Here is a 20,842-nt window from a genome sequence, read left to right as displayed (position 1 = left end):
TATCTTGTTGACATTAATCTATTCGGGTACACTATTGCTCAGTGGGAGCCCTTGCTGTTGGCCTTCCGACATTTTTTTGTAGAAGTAATTCCATGTTTCTAAAGGCGTTTCGATCCTACTTCTGACAAGCCTTACAGTTACGGTTCTTTTTTTTCATTTTGATATTTCTTAATTCCAGATTACACCACAAATATCTTCAATCATGGTTTATGCTCTCTGTGAATGCAATTACAGGTTGACAGGCATACTAGTATATATATTCCTTCCCTTCTTTCAGAGTTTGGCCAGCAATATCTTAAATTCTCTTTCAATCAGTTCTCTGAGAAGTCTTCTTCAGAATGATAGTCTTTTTTGGAAGTCAGAGGAAAAAGCAGGTGTCAATAGAGACTATGTCATCCCACACAGTGACTGCTGTTTCCTTCTTACATACCATTAAGGGAAGTTGTTGTCCCACTCCCTCCTTTATCCTTGGGAGGATATGCGCCTGACCTTTGGTTCCTTCTTCACTTTTGCCCTTTCTGTCCCAGACTGGTGAAAGAGTGATTCTTCTCAACCTTTGAAAACATACTCCTCTCTTGTCTTCTCACTGGAAAGTCTGAAACAGCATGTGCAGGAAAACCTTCCCTATCTGGCATGGGCACATGACTCACTCTCTGACCAGAACACACTACTTCACCTACTGTGGAAGACCAAGGACGAACAAAGCTTGAGAGAACTCTGTTCTGTCTCCATTGTGGTAGCAGGTGTCATTGGCTTTTCTTCATCTGTCTCACCTCAAAACCCTGAGCATTGTGAGGTAGATAAAGCAACAAAGTAAAAGGTATTCCATGATCTGTACAATGATTTGTCCAAAATATGTTTGAAGACTTGTTCCTCCCACTCCTGCTTTAGTCCCTGTCCAGTGGTGGTGTATGTTCTGGTTGTGTGGCCTTTACAGATAACACCAGATTTTGAAATTGCTGTCACAACAAGTGTTTGTTCTATGACTAGAATGAGCCAGTAGACTTACATAATTTCAGTAATTTTCAGATCTTTGTGGCGAGGACCTGATCTTTAGTGATTGTGCTTTTCTTTTATTCAAATTGTGCATCATTAATAGTGCAGAGCAATTAATCCACATTTGAATTCACATATGTATACTGTCATAAAACTGTTGAAGTTCAAGAAATGGTTTTACGACCTGGTAAAGTGTGTTTTCATGGCTTATGCTAACTAGGCCTCAGTTTGGCCTCGACTACATCGTTTCCAAAATGGATGTTACAGCATTATATTTATTCTCAGTTTTTATTTATGTTGTACATAGTCACACAAAATGTAAATGTGTTTATTACTGAATGACACTTTTCTCAAAATAAGCCTGTGACAGGGCCTCCTGTAACACTTTTTTAAGGACCTTCCGCTTGTATGTTTTATTACATTCACTGTGGTTCTCTGTTGTTTATGTAACTACTGAGTTCTGACCCTTCCAGATGGCATTAGGTCAGAGAGGTTGAATCAATATTCACTTAGTAAGTTAGTGCTAAGCTGGTAGGGTCTTGTGGTGATTTGAAAAATTCTGTAAGTAAATTTGTTGAAAGTATAATTCTTTGTTCACACCACTATGACGCTGCAGTTCTAATACTTCCCGGTGAGCCAGAATTCTTTTGAGATCTTCTCTGTGCTAGCTGGGTTGCTGCCAATTTCTTACGGATTTTGCTGCACATTTGAGACCTGCACTAATACTGGTTTTGCATATTATCCTGCATTGTTCCTATTACTGAGAGCCTTCATGACAATGTCGCTCTGGATTTAATTAATATTTGCTGCATCTGCGCTTTACTATTTCTGTATTTTACCCTTTTGAATTTTGTAATATACCTTCATGTTTTTTTTAATTTTCTGTTCCAGAAGTCACTTATTGAGTCAATCCTTTCTTTATTTGACTGTATTTTGAAATGCTATTTGTAACTGTGTCTCTGGGCACATTGCCTCATGATTTGATGTTAACATCGTCCTCGGTCTACCTAACTACCGCCTTGCAATTGAGCTGTAAAAAGTAGCGAAACGGCATGCCCCCACTAGCTACATGGATTTGTGAGAGGCAACAGCTTGCATGCAGTGTCCTTTAATGATTTCACCAATATCTTCAAATACGGGAGCCTCAGAGGAAAGATGGAGCAAGAGTGAGGTTAGATGGTGCCGGCCTTCAGTTTGGCCAGATATGTTAGTGGCCAGAATTATGAAATGTCTAATGGTAAGAGATAGAGCACTAGTGTATTGTCTCGAATCTGGTGTGATTTCTTTGGCTGTGGATACGTTACAGGGAGCTTGGTTGACTGACAACTGGTATTTGGAGTATTGTCTTCTCCTGAATCCCAACAGTTAAGATTAACTCTTGGAAGTTTAAAATTGTTTGATTCTTCTGGAGTGTCGTGCTGTATTTTTACCGTGAAATAAGTATGTTCACTGTAATCTATTAATTCACAGGTTTTGAATGCTAGAGAGTACAAGGGTAATCTCTTATTATTAATTGAATTTGTAATGCGCACAGTTCCCCTAGACAGGGTTTCCCGGCGCAGGCGTGTCTACTACTGCAGACTAAGGGGACGGCAAGCTGGTTACTGAGAGAAAAGCCAGGTCTTGAGATCTCGCCTAAACTTGGGGTAGAGAGATTCATGTTTCATAAGACTAGGAAGGGAATTCCTTAATCTAGGGTCAAGGACTGAAAAGGAGCGACCTCCCATCTGGCAAGTCTACAACTAGGAGTAACAAGATTGCCTTGGGTGGCTGAGCGTAAAGACCGAGAAGGAACATAAGGATGGACAAGCTCCTGAAGATAGACTGGGGCGGTTCCTTCCTTGATTTTAAAAACAAGAGACAGGGTCTAGAATTTAATAAGACTGTCAATGCGGAGCCAATGTAAGTCCCGAAGGAAAGGGGAGATGGATAATTTCCTTGGGAAAGTTTTTATTTTTTATTAGTGAGCATTTCAATGCAGCAAGACAGTTGATTTGTTTTTAGGCAGTTTTTTCTTTACTTCCTTCTACAAGAACTTCAATGCCCGACATAGGGATACTGAGTGCTATATAAATGCTGCAGTGCAATACAATACAATACTACTCATGCGTCCCATGCATTGTGGTAATATAAAATTAGATTTGCTTAAATAGATTGTATGGGCTTCAAAGTTGCTGTTCAGTTTGCATGACAAAGCCATGTAGCGGAGGTCGGAAGAGTTAATACGTTGTGAGGTCACTTTCCTCAGAGGGACATTATGAGTATTTTGTTTTGAATGTGTTTTTTTAATTTTATGATGGAGGTGAACCATGCTGGTATACCTAAGGGCTATGTCAGTTGTGGAAGAAAAGGGTAATACCTGTATGAAATGAGTTCCAGGAACCTGAGCATGAAGGTACAATGATAATCTTGGCATGAATGTGTAAAAGTGGCAGTTTGGTCTGGAGATCTATAAAGGAGGCATTGATAAATATAGAGAATGAAGTTGAGACTGGGCATTTAACCAGAATGTGCTCAAAGGATGGTATTGATGAACTCGGTTTGATTTTCTGAGATATCTGAAACCAGTTTTAAGTGAAATAAATGAATGAAACTATAAGTTTTGAAAGGCCACGGATCCTCACTGCTGCATAAAATCTGAACCCTGAAAGAGCTTATTAAATTAGAAACATTTTGAAATATAATCAGCATTGACCATGTAAAGTGATTTTACTTATTTTAAGTGTTTGTATTTACTGCACTAGTTGCTAAATATATATTTTTGAAATGTGTGCGAATGAACACTAGATTAACACACTCATGGGAGCTTTGTCCACTGATAGCTAACACATACAAACACACCTGCTTTGATGGATGGGAATTTGTGTATGGTATTTTAGTTGAGGGACAGTTTGGTTCCACTCTCCCTGAGAAAGAATAGACTACTGTGGTTGGGAATGGAGCGTTGGGGTGGATGATTTGCAAGATATGCCTGGATGGATGATTGTTATTGAAAGCATTGAATCAATTAAATAAATGGGGCTCAATTCTGGATGCTTGTTGATGGTTAGATAAATTCATGTGGATTAGTTAGTGTATGTGGACGGTTGCATGTGAATTGATGAGTGAGTGTAGCTGACTCTATGGATGTGGGTAAATGGATGAATGAGTGTCTATATGAATTGGATGAGTGTGGATCTCTGATGGATTGGAAGGTTACTGGGTAGAAGAATGGATTGGTTTGGGATATGGGCAGGTGGGCATGGCTACATAGAGAAATATGTGCGGCTCGGTATAGATAGAGTGATAGCTGTAGATGGAGGTCTCCATGGGGATACGTAAGTGTGGAAGAATGGATAGAGGAAAGAATTTCAGTAGATGGAAGGGTTCAGAGGGACCCCTGGGTTGATGTGGTAGAATAGATAGATGGATGGATTGGTGGATAGAAGGATTGTTTATAGATGGGTGTGGGTTAATTAGTATTTAATTGGTATTTTTGCAAATGGAAGCATTTGTTTAGAAGAAAGCATGTTCATCGATGTGGATAAATGACTCTGGATAAAGGGATTGTAACAATGGATTGATGACTGAGTGAATGCTGAAAGAGAGAAGTAAAGCTCTTTTTAAGCACATCCAGAACACCTTCAAAAATAACAATACGCAGTTTGTGCACTACTCTCTTGTTGAATGAGAGCTTGTATGTTTTAATTTAGACAATCTGGAAGCAGCTGCGTGGCAACTTTGTATTTAGGTCTCAGTCTTACTCATGGTTTCTGAAGATACTTTCCTCTTAAGCACGGGGTAGTTGAAGCAGGGTCCTGCCTTCTATGCTTTGGCTCCTTTTCCTACTGCTTCTTGGTCAGTCTTGGCACTCCTACATAGATCCTGGTGAAGATGCTTCTATTACAGTGCAACAGACTCTCTACATTGCAATGTCTTCCAGGATCAAGTTTAGTTCTTGCCTAATGCCATGCATCGGGGATCATTTAACCTTCGGAGCTAAATTACCACTATGACTTTTTGATCCATGTTTGAATCACAACATTACCATATGACGGAATATGATTGAAATGTTGAACTGTATCGTTAGCATGGATTACATTCTTTTGAAGTAAACCATTGAACTACTATGACTACAGCCATTTATTTTAAGGAGCGCTTATAATTCGAATAACGCACTTTTGTGCACATCAGAGTGCCCAGGAATTGTCCTTACTGGCAGTAAGGCTTTCTTTGTTCCTAGTCTTGTAGCACCTTTTGGACCCAGAAGGTGTCTTCCTGCGCACCTATTACCATTGGAGAGTATTTACCCCTGGATAACACTGTCTACCCTGGAGTGCAGCGGTCCACAAACATTCATATGCTCCATGCATAGGCATGCCTCCAACAGCAAGGACCTGTTCTCCACCCGCGTGCTCTGTCACTGTCAGTGGTGGCTGTCACGAATAAAGGGTGGTGGGGTGGGAGTTGGAGCGCGGAAGGTCACACGAGGGAAGAAATAATATTATGTTATTTGAAAAATAAAAACTTACCTTCATCCACCGGCCACCTCCAGCATCGCTTTGCCTCTCCTCTTCTTCCTGGGTCCCAGCAGCCCCTGGGACAGGCTCCCATCCAATCCCTGTACTTTAGAGCAGCACTGGGATTTGGCTGAGCGGGCTCAAAAGATTCCCTGTTCAGACCAGGGAATCTGTGGGGTTTCTCCAGCTTGGCTGCTCAATGCAAAGTGCGCATGTGTGTTTTGATTGGCCTGTGATGGCCGCCCAAACACACGTGAGCACTTGGGGATGGGAGTGCACGTAGCACTTCTCCTCCCCCTGGCATGCCTAGGCCCTCCCTACAGAACTGGCTAAGAACCGGCAAAATAAAAAAATGCAAGAACATTGTTTTATTTTACATTTTCTGGCCAGTAAGTGGGGCAATGATCCTCCACCATTGCGGAAGAGCCACCACTGGTCACTGGTTTCTGGTTGAGACCCTGGATTCAGGATGCTCTGGTCCTTTGCATGATAGCGAGTATTGATGCAACTGCTATATCCTTCAGACTACCAGTCTGATGTACAGAGTGTGATACTATCGAACTAAGTATATTATTTGGTTTTCGGTAATTATTAAACTCCTACTTGTTGACTATACAGAATTGCAAGCACTGTCCATTTTTATTATGCTTCTTCTGTTTTGTCTGTCACTCATTGTCTGTCATCTCTTCAAACTAAAGTTACCATAATCACTTTGTGTGACTCATAGGCGATGTATATTCTCATTCATATTTTTCTTTCAATCCATAGATTCACATTGATATTCCTCGTATGACTCCTGACACTTTAATTCTGCAGCCGATTGTTAAAGAGGTAAGAAAGTCTGCATTGTTATGAAATACTATGACTAAAGTTTTAAGTTTGTAAGTTGCCAGATTATTTCCATTTTTAAGCAAAACTTTATTTTATATCAGTGATTTATGCAGTGTGATTGCTCTGAAGTTCACAGTGTGTTTTTCATGAATCCTGGTGGCTTTGGTATGGCCTGCATTTTCGCTTGTCTCTTAAATGTTGTAGCCTGTGAGGGTTTGCCATCGCTTTGGTAGGATCTCATGTAAATGGCAACTCAGTTTACACCCACCACTTTTCTTTTTAAACTGTCTGGAAAGGATGTTTTGGATTGCAGGTCCTTTCTTGTCAAGCCACATCATTTTCTTGTGTTGAATATTTACTTTTTGCTGATTTAGACTACAACCACGTTAATGAGGCCCCTTTTAATTTCAATGGCGCCGGTAATAGTTGAGATTGAGGAATTACAAATGAAGAAACTGAGAATGACCAATTCCAATGCAATTCAACTTTTCTCAAGGGAAATTGCATGTTCAACTTGTATCCCTTAGTGATTCAGCCCCCACGAGTTACAATTGTAGTGTTACGAGGTACCTCCATTAGAGTCGCACTACCTTCAACATGCGGGAGGTGATTGTGGGCTCATGCGCCGGTTTTGAGCATAATGTTAAGTCTGGTATTTCTGTCCACCATCTTCCCTCCAATTAACACCACACTACTCTACAAAGGAGGCATCAGCGAATTTGCTATTCACAAGGCTAGTGACTGATGTGATTTCGACAGCACCACAATTGAGGCCATTAAAGCTGGATCACTGACCGAGCCAACAGAAAGGCATTTGGGACAATCTTTAGGCCAGCAGGAAAAGAGGTGCTGGACCCACTGACATCTGAGAAGGGAATAGTGGTATTAAACAGAGACCACCATCCATGAAGCAAGTTCAGAACCCCATTTCAGTGAAGCCGCTGGAAGGTAATCGCCAATGCAGAGAAAATGGTAACCCCAAGAAGGAGAGTTGAGGCAATAGCTTCTCTATGTTCTAGAATTTCATAGATCAGAAGAGGAACAAGGGCAGGTGAATTCAAAATATGATGGGGAAGAGATTTTAGAATGGGAGAAATTGGAACTCGAAGTTCCCGATCAACCAACAATGCAGCTTCCCCTCCAGGAGATAAGACACACAGAGGAGTGAACTATCCGAAATGATCCCGTATCCAACGGAGACTGGCCGAGGCAACACCTGTTACCATCTGTGGTAGAATCTCTGATCATCTCAGACACTGTGCTAGCTGAGACTGCAATAAGGAGTCAATTGTGACATTTAGAACCCAGTTAGGGAGAGATCTAGTGTGTGATGCGGCACCTGTGTCAAGAGACACATGTTAGTTGGACTTTCATTCTGGTCACAGTCAGGAGCCAATAAAAAGGATCTGCTGCCCCTCTGCACCAGTACTGAATGTATAATTGAGTCTGATTTAGTTACCCCAATTAGTTCCACACCCCATGTTTCTCACAAGTTAATGAGCCAACTCCATTTTCCTTAACCTGTATATTGGGAGATGGATAACTATAATGCATGGAACGTGCCTGTGTATTAAGATGCAAAAACTTTAAAACTGATTTTGAGAGACAATTTCGAAAATAAGTGCAGTAGTCGGAGTACAGGGCTTACATTTTATTACAGTTTCAATTACCATAACAATGGTTTTAAAATGTTTTTGAGTTCCTGGCCCCCGAGTGAAAACATTCTGGTGATTTTTGTTTTGCTTTTTTCTTAGAAACAATAAAAAACGGTTTAATGTTTTTCGTAAATCCAGAAAGTAGCAGAGTGGTAAAAAGTCGCCCCTTTATCTTGAGCAGTTGAAAAAAAAATGTGCGAATAGCGGGGGGCCTTGTCATCATGCTTGCCGATGCGAAGTAGAGAGATAGACAATATTCAGAAAAGACTGCGTTTAGCTATCAGTGGGCCAGGGCTCCTTAGGTTGAGTGGATATTTTATAATGTACCGCATGTGACAAGGATTTCCTTCACATTGCAATATAATTGCCTACTTTATATATGGGCATTGCGCACTAAACGTGGAAGTTGCAGGGGCAATTACTAATTTAATTGTGTGAATAACACGCTGGACAGAAACACGTATATTTACTGGACTAATAATTTAACCTGCCACTGTGCAAATAATTACATGCTTTTAAAACTAGCCCATGGCAATGCAATGTGGATAAATTAGCCAACCTCCTCCTAATTTTGGACTAATCTGGGAAGCAGTTTCTCTTTGCCACTTTCTACATATTGCTTCATAAAAATGATTTCTGGAGTCTTTTTAGTGTATAGATAAGATACCTAATAATTAACTTTGAGCGAGAGAGCATGTTTCTAAAAATATGTTTGCCCGTTACTCTGGATCTTTCAAATTCCTGCTTATCTATGTTCTTTACATTTCTGAGCACCTGCTTGAGGGCAAATTGCTACCACTCTTCCTAACCTTCTGTGTTCTGATGGAGTGCATCTCCTTGGAGTACTGCATCTACTGATGTTCGTGCATGCCTACTAGGTATCGATAGAAAATGAAATAGCGTTGTAAGACTCGTGCAATACAAGCCAGAGATTCAATATTGTACCAATTTGCAGATTTGAACTGGTTGTTTAACAAGAAGATAGAAAAATGTATCCAGAATTTGGTTCAGCAAGAACATTATCGAATAGTGTATCCTAATTTTAACAATTTAGGAATGGGAATTTAAACAAGCATTTGCAATGCAATCTGTCTCTCCTTTGGGATATTGTATGTATTTAGCTATGCAGCACATTAGCCTGGGTGCTGAAACATCTACTGTTCTTTAACATGGAGGGAAAGTAAGCACCAAACTGCAGAACACATCGGGTATGGGGACACATGGAGAGAAATACTCCCTATCAGTGGGAAATTGCATTGTTCAGAGCCCTGTCTTTAATATAAAATCAGAGCTTGCCATTTCATCATTATCTTATTCCCCTTGGACGGATTCTTTATTGCAAATTCATCTCTCGCCATTACATGTAGGCAGTCACACTAATCCAGTGGTAGCCACAAGATATGATGAAATCCCACCACTTGGCAGTAATTCCCATAAGAAGCCAAGCACAGCGGACAGAAGACAGTTAGTCCACACTATGCCACAGTATGCTTTATATGAAACAGGGCCACAAAAACACCTAGCCACCTGTACAACAGAAGTATACCCATCATTATGTCAAAATGGTGCCTAATTTTGTCCTTAGATATCGGCCTGCCAACTGCCACACCTTGCGGAGGCTCCAGACACTTTGGACACAGATTCCCTTAAACCAGCACACTATAGTTCTTCAATAGACAATCTTCTATAGGAGGTCAACTTTCTACAGACATGCATTCAGTTGCATTATGGGTTGTTTTCTTGAAAGTTATGGGTAGCATTGTGAGAAGGGGGGCAGTTATTCCATAGTTTTATTCAACACATTCTGGATACATATCCTTTAGACAACCTTCACTTAACATATTTGAGATCCATACACAGGCGACCTTCAAACATCCACCGGAAAGCACACTCCATGATAGTATGCCAACACAGACTCCGGCCAAGTCCTTCGAGCTGCTCATCTATGCCCCTGATGTCTACATTATTTACTATCCATAACTTGTACACAACCCATGCAAGGCAAAGCTTTAAAATTATACCCTGGAATGTCAACAGACTTTTGGACCACATTAAACAGACGCCCTTTCACTGCTATGCCAAATGATTTCAGTCCACTATCAGTCCGCTATCCCAATGCTGCAGGAGACCCATCCGTCAAAGATTTGGCTATGATAGACTATTGCAAGCTGGACATGCAAGAGGATCTGGAGGAGTGGTGATCCTAATGCACAAGTCCTTCCCATTTCTGGCTCACTCCACTGCTGCATCCCCCCCCTAGGCTGGTACGTGGGTGTATAGAGCCTTTGTGAGCAAAGGCACGTTACCTTCCTATGTGTTCCGCCTCAACTGCATTCTCAGGCCCATGACATTGTCAAGAAAGCATTGTTGGACCTCCTTCAAGGTACCACTGTACTGTGGGAGAATTCAATGTGGTTCCCGACCTGGTTCTGGACGCGACGGGACCCCCCCTACCATTTGAAAAAGGCGAAACAATTGTCCAACTGTCTGACACTGTTGGCATTTGTGATGCCTGGCGAGTGTGGTATCACATCGACAAATAATACATACACACCGCTGCTGCACACAACATACTCTCATGGATAGATATATTTATTCTGCCAGCAGCAGATGTTATACGCATAACATACTCAACATTTCTACTCAGGAGAATTTATGCCCACTTGCCTTTAACAGCCAATTTGGGGCCCCAGACCGAATGTATGGACCCATATGGCTGCCTAACTCATGTTTCCTCACAGAAGATCAGTGCTCTGACTTCCTTGTGACTGGACTTCAGATGTATGTAGACATACTCAAGGGCTCAGTGACCATCCCAGGCACATTCTGGGTGGCAGTTAAGGCATCGTGCAAGGACTGGCAAAACGTACATACAAGATAAGGCATTTGAGAGGTAGCAGCACGTGACCGCTCTTGAGGCTCTAATTCTGGTGCTGGAAAGCTGAACCCAGAGAGAGGCATCATAAAACCTTAACACCAACTCCACATGGTAAGAAATGAATTGAAACTAATTTCCCTTGACATGAACCAACGCTACTGGGTAGAATCAACGGCCTAACGCTACTAGGTAGAATCAACAAGACGAGTCTGTGAGCATGGGGAGAACCACTGATTAACCTGACATCCAGGGGTACCCCGGGGTACCCCGAGATCACTAATGACAGGTAGGCACCTAGGAATGAGGTCTTTGAGATAGCGGCTATATTTGCAAACTTGTACAGCCTCCTATGTGCTGAGAGCCTATGGCCCTTATATGATAGGGAGAACTCAATCCTGAACAACATACCTCTTGCAAACCTTCTTCCCCAACTAGAGAAAGCGCTCACAGGAGAAGAGATAAATGAAGCCTTGCTGGATATGAAAGTCAGCAAAACACCTGACATACAATGTGTGCGGGTGGCAATGACCTATCAACTTACAAAACCCATGTGCCATCCTATTGGTGTACTCTGAGGAGACATTTGACTTAGTTCACTGGTCCATTTTGACTGGAGTTCTTGAGAAGATGGGAATCACCTCAGATTCAAGAGCTATTTTAGAATGTTGTACTCAGTCCCGTTGATCCGAGTAAAGACTAATGGAGTGGTTTTGGTTCCCTTTCCTATCAGTAGAGGTGCTAGGCAAGCATGTCTCCTGTCCCCACTTCTTTTTGCCCATGCCCCTGGTTAGCTTTATTTGATGTGACACTCAGGGTAGAGCTGGGATTGCACTCTATGCAGATGATGTGCTGCTCTTCTCAGGTCCTTAATGCTTGGAAATCTTTATGCTCTATGATCAAGTGCCAGGGATGCTCATAAACTAGGGCAAGTCACTGCCGGTGTCACTTCAGGACAGCTGCAAGATCTCAGCATGTCACACCTACATAACCCTTAAACCGCATAGCTTTAAATACCTGGGGGTCCTTATCTCACAGAAGCCAGTCCTAACATAGAGTCTGGACCTCCCACCCACCCGTCACCAAGACGAAGGATGAATTTTGCCAAACCTGCTATGCAGAGTGGCCCTATTTAAAATGTGATATGTCAATGTTTCATATATACCCTCCAAACCTTTCCACTGGGGATCCCCCACAAATGGTTTCAGGATCTAGCCTCCTCAATACGCCCCTTTCTTTGGGCCAGGGGAGCACCCTCTTCTCTCCCCCAAATCACATGGGACAAATGCCAGCAAATGGTATATGATTGCGAGGTAGGCTAAACTCAGTCAAGAGCACGGCCCTTTACTTCCTGGACCGGTATCACACATTGACCCAACTCACACCAAGGCAAGAAAAAATGCTCCAGCACACTGCCCAACTTGAGAAATTCACAGGGTGCGATATAACAGGCATCACCTCCCTGGGAAATGTATGGCATAACTGTCAATTCAGACCCTTTCAAGAACTCCAGAGTCAATTAGACCTCTCACAGACCAATTTAATAAGCCATATAACAAGAGGGATGGTCCCACCAACTCATTACCCACTTGAGGTAGAACTCATGACGTTTTATCTGGGCAAAGGAGTTATATATCCCAGATATATTGAACACTTGTTGTTAATGTACCAGATACATTTCTCTTCCTCAAGCAGACATGAGAGGAATGGATGGGACCCCTCAATGAAGCCGACTAGCAAGACGCCTGGATGGCTCCCTGGTAACTTGTCATCTCCTTGCGATTTAGTCTACTACAACTGAAGTACCTACACTTACCTCACTCGTCACCTCCTCTGGCAAGCCGGTCTGTTACCCCTGCCCAGGTGCTCCCACTATGTTCATGCAGCCTTTTTCTGTATGGTCTGGGCTTTTCTGCAAATAGAAAGGTTCTGGAAGTAAATAAAGAGAATGCTCACATAGATCCTAGGGTGACCGGTGGATCACACACCCAGGGTAGCCCTACTGGATGTATTAAAGTACTTCGGTGGACCCAGATCAAGCACACGCTCATAAGAGTAGCCACGATTGTTGTGAAGCATGATATAGCACACAAATTGGATACGTCTCACCCACCCTCACTATTAGAATGGCAGGTGGAGTAGGCTGGTGTGCAAAAATGGGACAACCAATTTATGAGGTAAGAAGTTGTCCTCAGAAACATGAGAGAGTATGGGGGACATGGTGAGCACACAACGGATTAGTAAACCATTAAAACCATTAACAGGGTTGGTATAGCTATTAATTGTGATTCTTTCCTAAAGATTGAAATGGCTGCTAGAGTAACACATCTTAAATGTCTGTTATTCTATACAAAATCCCAGCAAAATTGGTTTATCAAAAAACATCTCCCTGCCATTTGCATGTAGTTGTGTTCATTCAACAGATTCTGTATCATATACCAGGATGTACGTTCATGAGGCAGTGGTAGGCACCAGTTATCTGGGATGTAGACCGTGTGAGAGAAATACCCATAAGAAGAAGATACGGCCAGGACAATCATTATATGAAGGAAGGCCAAAAATATATCAGGACCACCTTTGCATTGTGTTATTGTGCACAGTATGAAGGGTCTTCAAAAACACTGATAGGTTTTATACAATAATTAGTTAAGAATTAAAAGATACAGTTAATGTAAACATGTCAACAAAAATTTGCTAACAGTTTATTTTCACTATTTTTATATTCCTTCAGGATGGATATTTAATTTTCCGTTTAACAAGATTTCAAGAAATGCCTATATTCCAATAGGCATTGACTCTATGGTGATATGAAGACAATATTGAGATGAAGCAGCTTACTTAAAAGTTAACACAAAGGGGTAAACTGCACTACTTTTCATCAAAGCCCTTTTATGTTCAATATTGGCCTGCTCCCCTTTTACCAGTATGAGAAGTGCACCATTATTCTGGTGAGAACCACCAATGTGTCAAGGAGAATTCCAATATGCCAAGAGTTACAATTAGACCAGGAGTGAGCAACCAGTAGATTATATATCGGTCTCTCACCAGTATTACATATTCTTCTGCCATATTAGCATCAATTCACACTGCATAAGTGTTAGACCCGGGATCCCTGGTTGGCTGAGGTAGGTACCTGAGATCTTCATAGCGGTAGTGGCCCAGACCGAATAGGCCCTCATTACCATGTCATGGAAAGGAAGGACACCTTCTCAGATAGCCCCCGCTCACCCCCTTGGTAGCTTGGCCCGAGCAGCCAGGCTTATTTTCAAGGAAAATGTGTAAAGTATTTGCAACCATGTTCACAGCAACCCAATGATGACACCACAAGTGTATAAATTTATATAAAAAGATATGCGATAAAACCACATGATATCCAACATATGCGTATTTGAACTGTTCCTCCTGGCCGGTTGATAGGCCAGCCAGTCCTTGTAAGTTCTGGCGATATTAATGAGCACTTCTAAATGTTCCACTGTAGTCCTAATACAATGTTATGCAGTTCTTAATGCTAGAATCAGGCACTTTACAATGTAAAAATAATGCAATGTGTAACGCAACAATCAGGCACGTTGCAATGTAGGAATAATGCAATGCAAAACACAACAATGAGGTACTTCGTTATGCAGAAATATTGTAATGCGTAATATACTAATTAGGTAGTTAGTTATGCAGAAACAATGCAATGCATCATACGACAATCAGGTAGTTCATTATGCAGAAATGATGCCATGCGTAATACACTAATGAGGTAGTTCTCTACTCCTGCTGACTTGCAGTCAGCCTCTATCAACAGTTGCCCCCAACACGGGTATGGAGTAACAAAAAGTGCAGCTCCGCACTATTGCCACGGTACTGCCACTCCCTTGGCAAGTACAGGCTGCAATACGAGCCGAAGCAGAGGCTCGCGCTGCCGGAATGAGAGAGGCCGAGAGCATCTCCCTACAAGCCCGCACACCACCGACACACGTTACCTGGGGGTTGCGACCTCACTCTCCTCTCCTCTTCCAGCGACTTGGGCCTCCGATGCAATCTTTGTGAATTCCGAGCAGTGACACTCCGGCCATCCCTCAACAAGGTTGGCTCGAGGTCCCGGCCTGGCAACGGCGGGCTCGGCTCGGTGGCTCAGCTCCTCCGGGGAAGCTGGTCTGGGCTGCTACTGCTACGAAGATCTCAGGCTGCCACAGGGCACACGCACACAGCGTCCCTGAGACTCACTTGAGCTTCGGGTGCACGATCACCAGGCACTCCTCACGAAAGTCTCAGGCTGCACGAAGCACACGCACACAGCGTCACTGAGACTCACTTGGACTCCGGTACGCACAATAACAAGGCAATCCTCACACAGGTCTCAGGCTGCACAAAGAACAAGCACACAGCATTGCTGAGACTCTCTTGGACTCTGGGTGCACACGATCACAGGACAATCCTCACGAAGGGCCCAGGCTGCAAAAAGCACAAGCACACAGCGTCGCTGAGACTCGCTCGGACTTCAGGTGCCCACGATCATAGGGCACTCCTTAAGAGGGTCTCAGGCTGCACAAAGCACAGGCACACAGTGTCGCTGAGACTCTCCTGGACACATTTGTGTTCCTGAGTTTCCAGCCCCAGAACACACAGCAAGGCTCAATCCTTTCCTTCAGTCTCTTCAGTTGTTTCTTCCTTGGCAAAGGTTCCTCTTGACCACAAAGTAGCTTCAGTCTTGTTCAATCTTGATCAAGCCATTTTTTCAAAGTTCAGGGGCTTCAGCTCTCATAGTTATACCCCTAAATGTCTTTGAAGTCTGTGTGTTCAGGGGGACACTGACCCCTGTTCAAACTATTGTGGTTTTATCTAGGAGCCAAAATCGATATTCCTATTTTATGCCCTTGTCCGGTTATAATCAATACTATCCATACAACGGCATAATAATCATATCCATATTCAGTCGTAGCACGTGCTGTCACATTAAGCAAGGCTACTTCCCCCGGCCCCCTAGAAAGCACGAGTTCTCTAAACAATCCAAACCTCCAGCAACCTGGGAAATCCCCCTTGCTTTGTTTTGATTTCATCCTAGATCTCCTCTAAAGCACTGCAAGAACGGCCAGTTCTTAGTGACATCTTTATTGACGTCTTATGTCCAGCCTTACGTCAAACCCGGCACCTTACAGGTATAAATATACCAATGTTGCCTTAAGCAAACACACGGTGGTGGTATTGGGAGCAGCTATCTACTTGCCCGAGAGCCCAGCTGATGCGAGAGCCCACGGACGCTGCCCCTCCCTTTTGACGCACTGAGAGAGACGCTGTCTTTTCTCCTGCCGAGAAATACAGCTCCGGTGTTTCCAGATACCTTCGCGGGTTACTGGGATATCGAGTCCTGAGTGAGAGATACAAGACCTCTTGCTTTCTATTACCCAGGTACGGAGCTGACTAAACCCTTAAAGAGAATTCTTGAGTTAGATTCTTGGCAAAACAAACTTAACTTAAACTGCTACTTACTTACTCCTTCCCACGTATTAGGCTTAGGTCAGGTACACAGGGGTAGGCGTATTTAGAAGCACCAGTGGAGTACGTTAGTCAATGTATATATGTATATATATTTTATCTATTTTTAAGTATCATATGGCTAAGAAACCATATCAATGCTTTTACAGTATTATTTTATAATCCTCCTTTTACTGTACGCACTTTACTTTACTATGAGTATTGCAATCGTGGCAATTCATTTCTCTTGTATGAGGAAGAAGACTGCTCAATAAATTACACCTTTTATTGAAAGCGCCCGTCTCTCTTTTCTCTGCATTCTGGTGAAACTAAGTACGCACATTTGACTGAGTGAAATAGCTGTCTATTGTTTTCACACGACTCTAGAGATACACTCTTATTCTGAGGGAGCAAAGTTGTCATGTTATATGGTTGTCAGAAGCTAATCCCTTCTTGTCTATCCAGGGAGGTTAAACTCCTCCTCGTTTATTCGAGAAAGTTTCTAGTGACCTCTGAGCTAGCTGGCAAAAACTTAAGTCTAATATAGTCAGTAGGGACCTAGTCGACCTCAGTCCTACGTCTGCACTGCTGAATATATTATTCCAATGCGCAGAGCCTATTGGGAATATAGGAACTACACTACATGGCGCCCAACTTTGGTAAGGCGATAAATCTAACGCAAGACGTTAGAGTAACTCAGTCGTGCTTTTTCACACAGACCCTTTTTCCCGTAAATACTCCAAAAGACGTCTGGAGTGGGTAAAAGGTTAAAATCCGCCGGAACTTAGTAGGAAGAGATTCCTCTGTATAGTTTTTGGTATAGTCAACATTGAAGGATACGGTGTTCCAAAATATTGTGTACCTTATCTTTGTTTCCTTGAAACTTGATCTGCAACAAATACCTTTCTGTCAGTAAAAATGTCAGAAAATGAAGAAGAAAGGGAGGCAGCTAGAATAGCAGCTCGACTCCTAGAGGATAACACAAGTCTCCTACAGAATGACCCGAATGCTATACTCATTCCGGTCAACATAAGAAAAACTATAACTCTTAAACTTATAGAAAATGGACTAACACCAAGAGGTGAATAGTCGTATTCGTAATTGAGGCCCATGAATATCGGCAGACAGAGGTATTCTACACATGGATAAACGCTGTCACACATGAATTCCACTATTACAAAATAGAGGAACCTCCGGGTGAGTACACCCCTTTCGAGGAGGTGGAAATCCTATTAAAATACCAAGAGCACCTGCTCTGGTTTAAAGGCGCCCTAAAACATAATAATCACATCACCAGGCTCGGTCCACTAGGTAGACCAGGAATAACGTGGCCGGTTCTAGCCAGCTAGAATAAATGTCAATACCAGAACTTTTAGTCCAGCTAAAAGTACTAATTAAAATACATAGACAATTAGTCCAATATGTAATGCGGATTTCAACAGTCCAACCAGCTATTAACATTCCACAGCTGACCCCTCATCAGGGGAACACAAACAAAATAACACCACAGAATATACAATCGTGTCTTGGTAAAACACCCGCAAAACGGGAACAAATTATTTTCTGGTTAGCACAAAAAAATCACTCAAATAGAGGCAGTATTCCCGGATACTACCCCTACTGAGAAACACAGAATTCTGACTATCTGTCTTCCAATGGGGATCGCACCACATGTGGAGGACTGTGACACTTGGGGCACAGTCTTTGCTTCCATTTACACAAAAACACATGGTGTTCCGTCTATGGCGATAATACCAGAGGTGCTAAGACAGATTCAAAATGAATACGGTGCAGAACCTGCTTTAACTCTGGGTATGAAATTACTGAAAGACTTCAAGCAGGTCTCAGCTATATTATTAGCCAACATAAAAGGAGAAGCAGCATCTGTGGCGATCCGCCAGAAATTGAAAGAAACAGATATAGCAGACCAACCAATTGAACTTGCCAGAATCATAGAAAAATCCTATGAAGAACTAGGTAGAGATAGTTTGGGTGGGAAACCAGTAAAACCCCAACTAACTGAAAATCCTGAAAAAATATTTATTAAAAATAATCTAAACACTCCAAAAAAGAGCTGGGATGGAAATAAACAATCCACTCCCAAAGAAAAAAGATTCCAGTCCAGAGGTAGGTCTCCTCGGCGGAGAGAAAGAGGGAGCCCTCTGAGAAAAGATACAACCTTAGAAATAGGGATAATCTGAAGAAACCTGATAGATATCAAGACATTGATACACGTCCCTCTCGAACTTTTCAGACTTCCACGCAGAAATCGGAAAGAAGAGGACGGTCAGAACACAGGGAAGAGCACGTCAAGTCCAAAGACAAGGAACCTGCTCATCAAAGTAAAAAATTACAATTTCCAAGAAAGAAGGTAGCCAGCATTAAAATAGTTAAACATGCCGAGGATACTGAGGACACAACTGAAAAACGGAGAGTGGGCCCAGACAATGCTAGACAGCGCAGCAGAAGTGACCATAGCTCGCAGGATCCTGATGAATCTTCTGGAGACAGTGGACACGAATGAATACATTCAGGTGGAAACTGCAGATACCAGAGTTAGCAAACCTCATAAAATATACGAGATAACATTACGTATAGAGGGAGATAAGACTAGGAAAGTAAGGGGTCTATTTTGGGATAACCTTTCTAAAGGCTATGACATCCTTTTAGCTGAGAAAGACTGGCCACCGGAGTTTGTCAGGGAGTGCCCTCATGGCGAAGAAATGATTATGCCTGCCTTCTCAAATCATATTCCAATTCATAAAAAAATATACATATGCAAGAAAATGGGCAGTTGTCCAAGCTCCTGCATTATATAAAAATCATGTAGGATGGGATGAGGACTCTCCTCCTCACAAAATCCAGTTAAAATGTCAACCAACTGCACAAAGGCAGTACCCAATTAAGCAAGAAGCTAAAAAGAAAGTCAGGGAGATCTTAGATCAACTTGAATACCAGGGGGTGATTGAAACATGCACCTCACAAATGAACAATCCTTTGTTTCCTGTCTCCAAGCAAGACGATTCATATCGTCTAGTTTTGGACTACAGACACCTTAACTCATGTTGCAAGACATTTGCAGTACAAAATTCACACAGTGCAGCACTAATGAATAACATTGTGCGCAAAAAATACAAAACGACATTGGACATCTCTAATGGATTCTTTTGTCAAAACATAGCACCTGAAAGCAGGTACTTGACCGCTTTCTCAATAATGGGGTCACAGCAAATTTCTGTTGACTCCCACAGGGATTCAAGAATAGCCCAGGATTATTCTCAGCAAGAGTAACAGAGTTACTACAAATGTATGATGATGAGGCATTATCTTATGTCGACGACATCTATCTCACAGATGATGACTTGGACACTCACTTGAATAGAGTGAACACCATAATACTTGGGTTCGCAGCTGAGGGTTACAAATTCAACTTTAAAAAGTCACGAATTGCCCATCTAACAGTCCTGTTTTTAGGATATGAATTATCAAGTGAAGGCAAAAGCCTAGCAGACAATTTCTTAGAGAAATGTGCTGTACTCCAAGCACCTAAAACGCTGAAGAACTTACAATCAATACTAGGTTTCCTGAATTTCGGAAGAACTTACATCTTAAATTATGCGGAGAGGGTTAAACCTCTCTATGAATTAATAAAACCTGATTTTAAACCAATCAATTGGACTCAAAAACACACAGAAATTTTGAGATCATTGCAAACAGACATGTTAGCTAAAACAAAATTGCAAACTCGCGATAACACACGCAACCTTGTAATCCGAGTCATCCCAGGAAGATGCGGATTCACGTACCTGACCTCTAATGAGGGAGAAAAGGTACCAATAGCTTACAAATCACACTTGTACACACAAGCTGAAAAAACATTCAGTATTACAGAAAACATTGTAAATGCGGTTCAAACAGCTGTAGCAAAAGAAAGAGCCCAGGCCCAAGGCAGACAGATTACTGTTTTAACAGCAGAATCAGCCTTCGAGGCATTAACAAGCCCATGCAATTTGACTAATGTTGAATTAGATCCTAAATGGATACAATGGGAACATTCTCTTGCTACAGAAAAAGTGAAATACTATTTTGACCCGGAAATGAAAAAACTGAAAGATCTAACATATGAAAAAGAATATCCTCTGCCAATCGAGATTCTGCCACTTCAACTTTACGCCTGTGTAATATATACAGACGGATCTGCTCAACCCTCAGTTTGGGGAAAGCAAGCTTACAATGCTACGTGCTCGGTTGTTAAAAACCGGTGGCATGGAGGTAAATTGAGACCACTGGTAACTATGTCTCAATCCGTAAAAGACAATTCAGGTCAACGAACTGATTTATTAGCTTTAAAAATGGCGCTCAATATTGCCGATCGCGAATTCCCCACACTAATAGTGTGCGATTCGCATTACTGCGTCAAATCTTACAATAATGATTTGCAGAACTGGGTTCAAAACGGTTACAAAGATGATACAGGTGCCACAATAAAGCATAAAAAGCTTTGGGAACAGGTAGTTCTTTTG

The 20,842-nt window shown here is 42.2% G+C and overlaps 1 protein-coding gene across 2 annotated transcripts in view; it reads left to right on the top strand.

Annotated features, from left to right (window-relative positions):
• Positions 1-20,842, top strand: part of TBC1D22A (TBC1 domain family member 22A) — a 2,393,943-nt gene that overhangs the window by 829,954 nt on the left and 1,543,147 nt on the right. For both annotated transcript variants that reach the window (XM_078679664.1, XM_078679673.1), the window contains exon 7: positions 6,264-6,326. In XM_078679664.1, the coding sequence (XP_078535790.1) occupies positions 6,264-6,326 (63 nt within the window). The remainder of the gene's footprint in view (positions 1-6,263; positions 6,327-20,842) is intronic.

This window comes from Lissotriton helveticus, chromosome 1_1 (assembly GCF_964261635.1).
Source record: "Lissotriton helveticus chromosome 1_1, aLisHel1.1, whole genome shotgun sequence".
Lineage (NCBI taxonomy): Eukaryota > Metazoa > Chordata > Amphibia > Caudata > Salamandridae > Lissotriton > Lissotriton helveticus.
This window is presented reverse-complemented; position numbering and strand designations above follow the sequence as displayed.